Below are 6,027 nucleotides of genomic sequence, written 5' to 3'. Positions count from 1 at the left end.
ACTTCCAAATATATCACAAAATAGGAACAACCAAAAGAAAATCCAAAGCAAAGCTTAGACTGGGAGTGTGGCGGATAAAGGTCAGCTTGGCCCTTGGTGCCAGGCGTATGTGGGGTAAACATCTTATTGGAGCCGGGGGAAGGATATGCGTGCGTTCTGGGGCGGAGGGGTGCTTGATGTCTCTGTGGGCGTCAACATCACCTGGATGAACCCAGTACACCGGGACATGGCAGTATAAATACCCACAGGTGGTGGTGAACACGCATTATAGGAGGACACACCTTCACTGTCTCAATCAATTGTGAACAGGAAACACACAGTTGGAGAGAGGGAGAAGGTGGAGCTGTTTTTTTTTTGCCATTCAACAACCTTTGGATGTGCTGCAAACTACTTTCACTACAAACTAGAGAGGTGAGTTTGAACCAATGAAATCTGCTCTCATGGTAATATATGTAATTGTCTATGGTGATACTATACTGTGTTGTCTTGTGTGAGATCAGACGTAGTTCATTTAATTTCCTTAATTTCCTGTAAATCTGATTACCACTGCGAACGTTTTTGAAATAAATAAAGAGAAATAGTTTTCTATAATTATTTTTTTCAAACTTAAGCTGTAAGTCACTGACAAAAGAACTCATTCAGTACAAATAAGGTGTTAGAGCTCACTAGTAAGTAATCTCTTTTAAATCAAATGTAGGCCATGTGTTCAATCCCTGCTGCAGCTAGAATGATTTAAGGGACACACCTCATATACGGCAAATAATGAAGGTGGATATTCAATGACTGATATTAGAATGAGCCTTAAACAACACGTGGAATTAGAATGAGAAGAATTAGGTAGTTTAAAAAAGGTAATAAAGTATAATATTGATTATCTTTTTATACTTTTGTAAATTAGTGGCAAATAAATTGAACATTTAATTGGTCTGCAGTAAGTAGAAAGTACACTGAAAAGATATACTATGTTAATCCAGATCGACAAAATGTGGAGTCTCAAAGCTTTTAATCTAAGAAACATTTATTGTAATGACGCAGGGACTGCATTTAAGGCGTATTAAAGAAGCCTGCACAAAGTAAAGCAACAACAAAGTCTAGTGCAATTAAAACTAAAATAACATAATGAACATGACATTTAAAGCTATAGATTCTGGTTATTTATAAGGTTGACATGCTAGACTCATCATGCTAGTAAAGTACTTGTTTTTCCAGTATATTCTGTGGATGTTTTTCAAGAGTCCACTTCCATTCTTTAAAGTCAGCCCAGTTGTTTTCTAATGCAAAGCAGTCATTGAGAGTACATTGTCAAACATACAATTAAAATACTGAATAGCTGAAATTATTTCAGCACATATCCTGTTTCGGTATGAGAACATGCTGACCTAATGATGAGGTGTGGAATGACTAAGAGTGCTTCCAAAAGATTAAAGCTTGCAAAACAGCTACACTGAGTAATCATCAGGTTATTTTTTGGGCAGAATCACTGGATGTGAGCTTTAAGGGTTGAAAACAAAATCATAAACTCACAGCACTGATCGTTTTGTACTTCTTCACACTCACTAACAAGCACGCCATGATCCAAATGGGCAGTTTGCTTGGCTTGGCAACAACAGAGGCCATACTTGTTTGGAAACCTCTGTATAGCCAATACTGCCAGTTACCATCCATCAAGCGCCAGAGTTATGACAGCTTGAATAAATCAATGACTGTTATGTCTGTGAGCAGCTGGGCTCCTAAATTATTTTAATGCCACGTTTATTTTTTGCAGCATTAAATTCTAGCAAACAAAGCAGATCCTTGTGTTGAGACACTTGCATGCGACCAAAATCTTTTGGGTTTATTCGGGGCACTTATGTGTTACACTTCTTTGGAAAGTTTTGTTTCCCATTAGTTTCAGGTCTTTACTTCAGTGCTGCATCCACCCTGGATTATAGCCTTTCAGTTAGGATTAAAACTGCAGTGGGACAGAGCGTCTTGGAAACATGTGAGACTGCAAATATGCAGTGAGAATCAGCAAAGCAACCAGGGGAGTGGAGTGACACGTTTGGAGCAGAAAAACAGGAACGATATTGACAGTATGTCTATTATTCTCACTTTACTGATATTCTTATATTACTTATCTTGATACTTGAAATACCCCACGTTTTAATACTTAACAACGTTCCCATCAGCTGACCTTGAGAAGAGCGATTCTGTTTTTCCTAATTACTCCTAAATATTGTCTCATGTACTTCACCAACTGTGCTTATAGTCATTTTATCCTTGGCACAAAATGCCTGCATATCCTTCTTTATACACCTTTTCAGCACCTGAGTGTAATCTTGACATTTTTCTATATGATTGTTTTGAATTTCAATATTGAAGAATGATTGCAACATCAAATATGATTGCTACCATCATTTTTACCAGCAAGTCTTAGAATGAACTGTATTGCATTCTGTCATTGGTGGCCAAAATGTTATTGGGCTCCTGAAGTCTATTGTTATTGTTTTCACATAGACTGAATAATAGCTTTTTGTATTTTCATAACTGTTTGTTCCCGCAACAGCTGGATGAAAAGTGCTCTACTCTTTATTCAAATGCTGTTTCTGTTGGCTTGTATTTTAGATCGTGGGCTCGTAGAAAATGTTCGGATTTGTGAACAAATGTATCCATGGCTGTTTGGCGAGGCGAAAAATCCACAGGACAAGACTAGTGACCAAAGATGGGCACTGCAACATTGAATATGGAAACATCAAGTACAGCAACCACTTATCCTTACTGGCTGACTTCTGGACCACCTTTGTGGAGATCAGATGGCGTTATGTACTCCTCATCTTCATCGCCTCGTTCACCCTCAGCTGGTTCATTTTTGGCCTTCTGTGGTACTGGATTGCCCGCAGCAATGGAGACCTTCTCTGGCAAAACCCCAAATCTGACCACACTCCATGTATTGATAATGTTCTAGGACTGACCACAGCGTTCCTCTACTCCCTAGAAACCCAGACAACCATTGGGTATGGAGGTCGAGCGCTCACCCCTCACTGCCCAGGTGCTGTGGCCCTTCTTATCATCCAGTCCCTCCTCGGAGCCATTATTAACTGCTTCATGTGTGGAGTGATCCTGTCCAAAATCTCTTTACCCAAAAAGCGAGCAAAGACCATCTCCTTCAGTGACATGGCCGTCATCAGCCCCAAAAATGGTTCTCTCTGCCTCTCAATCAGAGTGGCCAACCTGCGCAAGACCCTAATGATCGGAAGCCAGATCTACGGCAAGCTGCTGAGGACAACAAACACACCTGATGGGGAGACAATCATCATAGACCAAATGAACATCGACTTCATAGTGGACGCCGGCAAGGACAACCTCTTCTTCGTGTGTCCTCTCACGCTCTACCACGTGATCGACAAGGGCAGCCCCTTCTTCGAGATTGCGGTGGACACGCTCCACAAACAAGAGTTTGAACTAGTTGTCTTCCTAGACGGCACAGCAGAGTCCACAAGCTCTGCCTGTCAAGTCCGGACCTCGTTTATTCCTCAGGAGATCATGTGGGGCTACAACTTCCTACCCATCATCTCCAGAAGCAAGGAGGGCAAGTACAGAGTAGATTTCTCCAACTTTTCCAAGATGGTTCCAGTGGCCACTGCACACTGTGCCTACTGTTACCACAACATCAAGGGTCACCATCACCACTCCAGAGATGGACATGACAACCAGGGCTTTGATGTGATTGATATCAGTGACCCCCCCAGTATCACTAAGATGTGAGACGCATTGCAATGAACAGTAGAAACTGAGACCAGAGGCTGTTAACCTCCCTTTAACCTGCTTGTTTCTTTTCGATTGTGTTAAACACAGATTAGGAAGCCCTCTGTGGGTCAGATTCAGAACACTTATTGTGAACTATTTGTATTTAAAAACCACACCTTTCACTGTCTGCTGCCAAAAAACCTGTTCTCAAAAGTGAGGTCAGGTCATGCAAAGATATGGAGCTACAATTCAACAACAGGAACAGAGAGTTTTCCCAAATACTTTGCTCAGGGATTATACATATGTGCATTTAATTTAAATGAAGAGGAGTGGTTCTTATTTACCTCTGGCTGCAGATCAGGTTTATTGTGTATAAAAAGGCTGAATGACTATGCAAATGTATTGCCCCGTGTATAAACCCTACAGTTACTTGAAGGACCAACGTTGACGTTGCTTTTGTCGTGGGTGAGAGAAATATATTGTGGTTTGTTCAATAATGCATGTAGTAAACAAAGATTTCGATATCAGGAAACACTTAAAATATGCTTGTATGCTGCACTGACTTTATTACGACAATCAATTTTCTTTGTTCTTGTTAAGTTTCTTTTTTGATCTCAGGGGAACAAAATTAAAAGCTATTTTTGAATTAAAAATGTGTTTGTGTTGTTGGATCATTCTCTAGATAACTGAGCCTGAATATCATATTAGGACTATGATCAAAAAGGTCAAAGCGGCGTAATGACAGGTGCCAACCCCTATTGCGGCTTTTCATCTGTAAACAAAGCAAAGTTGTGACAGCAAACAGGGAACCCGAACACAAAAGAGTGAAAGTGTTTGGGAGACAGCTCGCTGCCCATTATTTTGCCTGCAGGTCATGAACATGAAACCAGATCTCTCCATTTAGAGAAATTACAGCACATAGTGTACGCAAGAATGAATGGAGTTTCAGAAGGTGTTGTTGGATGCCAAGGTCTTATTAAAACCGCTCTAATGAACTGCGTATGCATGTGTGTGTCTGCACCCAGGGATGTTGCTGTAGCAAGTGATAGACTAATAAGTAGGACTTAGTAAAAGATTGTGAATATTATTGGCAATCATATGAAGAGACAGAGCAGCTTAAAGATGACAAAGATGGTGCTTCATAGACAGATTTGAATTAAAACTAATCTGCAACGGTCCCTTGGCGGATGTTCTCTAGGTATGTGATTCATATTTCGTCTACGTGGTTCATGATAACTAACATATCACCTTGCAAGGCTGTAGCTATCATTTAACAAACACAGAGCGTAAACACACAGATCGTTACATTCCAAACACCCATGATTTGAATCTGTGCTCAGAGAGATATTTTGATGATGCAAAGAGAAAACACTCAGGAGATTTGATGTGCACCAGCCCAAAGTGCTTTCACACAACTACAATTTCTTCATTTGCTTGTGGCTTTGAATGACTTGTACATACAAACCTGATACAACTGAAGAGAGGTGTAAACATGGTTTCTCACTGTTTTTGCAATGACAAAATGTAGCTTGTAATTATCGTGGAAAAAATATTGCGTCACAAAAAGGAAGCCTGTTATAATACTGCAGCTTGCTTCCCTTCCTATTCCTTGTCTAACAACCAGAAAGGAATTAGTTGAATTACTTTGAAATAAAACACGGTTAGTGCTAGTTTATTAAGTTCACCAAGCGGAAATCAACATAGGCATTTTATCATAATTATTTTGTGTTGACTGGGGTTGAAAAATATTTTAAGCAACATTTATGTAATCCAACAATTCTACCCTCTAATAATTATCAAGCTACATTCAATCAAGTTACAAAAAGGTGAACATTATAACCGTTATGAAGATATGCATTATTGCAGTGCTGTTGTATTACATTGCATTGTACCTAATAAACCTGCAACATTTCCAAGCTTTTCATAGTTAGTTTGTGTATAACTTTGATTATATTTCAATCAGATAACAAGCCCTGCAGGGATGATCAAGATAATGTTGAAAACTACAAACGGTCACTTTTTATTTCCTAAAAGTAAAACTGAATCCAGGTAAAAAAAAGCTTCACTTCAGTCATTTTTTAATTGTTATAAGTTGTTTTGTTTCTGCAGGTGTAAATATTTCTTATGTCCAGCTTAATGCAAAACCACTAGTATTATGCAAAGACATCTATGTAGGTTAAGAAAGAACATGTGTAATTAGCTGCTTTACTCCACAGCATTTAAAGCGACAAAATGCTCAGACTAAATAAAATATTACGACTGTCTTTTTCATCCTGAGAAGCCCCAGTCAGGAAAAGGAGG

General features: G+C 39.4%; 1 protein-coding gene across 1 annotated transcript; it reads left to right on the top strand.

Annotated features, from left to right (window-relative positions):
- The first annotated feature begins 242 nt into the window (after positions 1-242).
- Positions 243-4,379, top strand: kcnj1a.1 (potassium inwardly rectifying channel subfamily J member 1a, tandem duplicate 1). The gene is made up of 2 exons (XM_063906594.1): positions 243-411; positions 2,605-4,379. The coding sequence occupies exon 2, from the start codon at positions 2,623-2,625 to the stop codon at positions 3,742-3,744; it is 1,122 nt and encodes a 373-aa protein (XP_063762664.1). The 5' UTR covers positions 243-411; positions 2,605-2,622; the 3' UTR covers positions 3,745-4,379.
- The last annotated feature ends 1,648 nt before the right edge of the window (positions 4,380-6,027 follow it).

This window comes from Eleginops maclovinus, chromosome 18 (genome assembly GCF_036324505.1).
Source record: "Eleginops maclovinus isolate JMC-PN-2008 ecotype Puerto Natales chromosome 18, JC_Emac_rtc_rv5, whole genome shotgun sequence".
Lineage (NCBI taxonomy): Eukaryota > Metazoa > Chordata > Actinopteri > Perciformes > Eleginopidae > Eleginops > Eleginops maclovinus.
Note: the sequence above shows the minus strand (reverse complement) of the source record. Positions and strands in the feature narration are given on the sequence as shown.

Coding starts and splice junctions, on each gene's coding strand:
- kcnj1a.1 (XM_063906594.1), top strand. CDS start 2,623: ATGTTCGGATTTGTGAACAAATGTATCCATGGCTGTTTGGCGAGGCGA.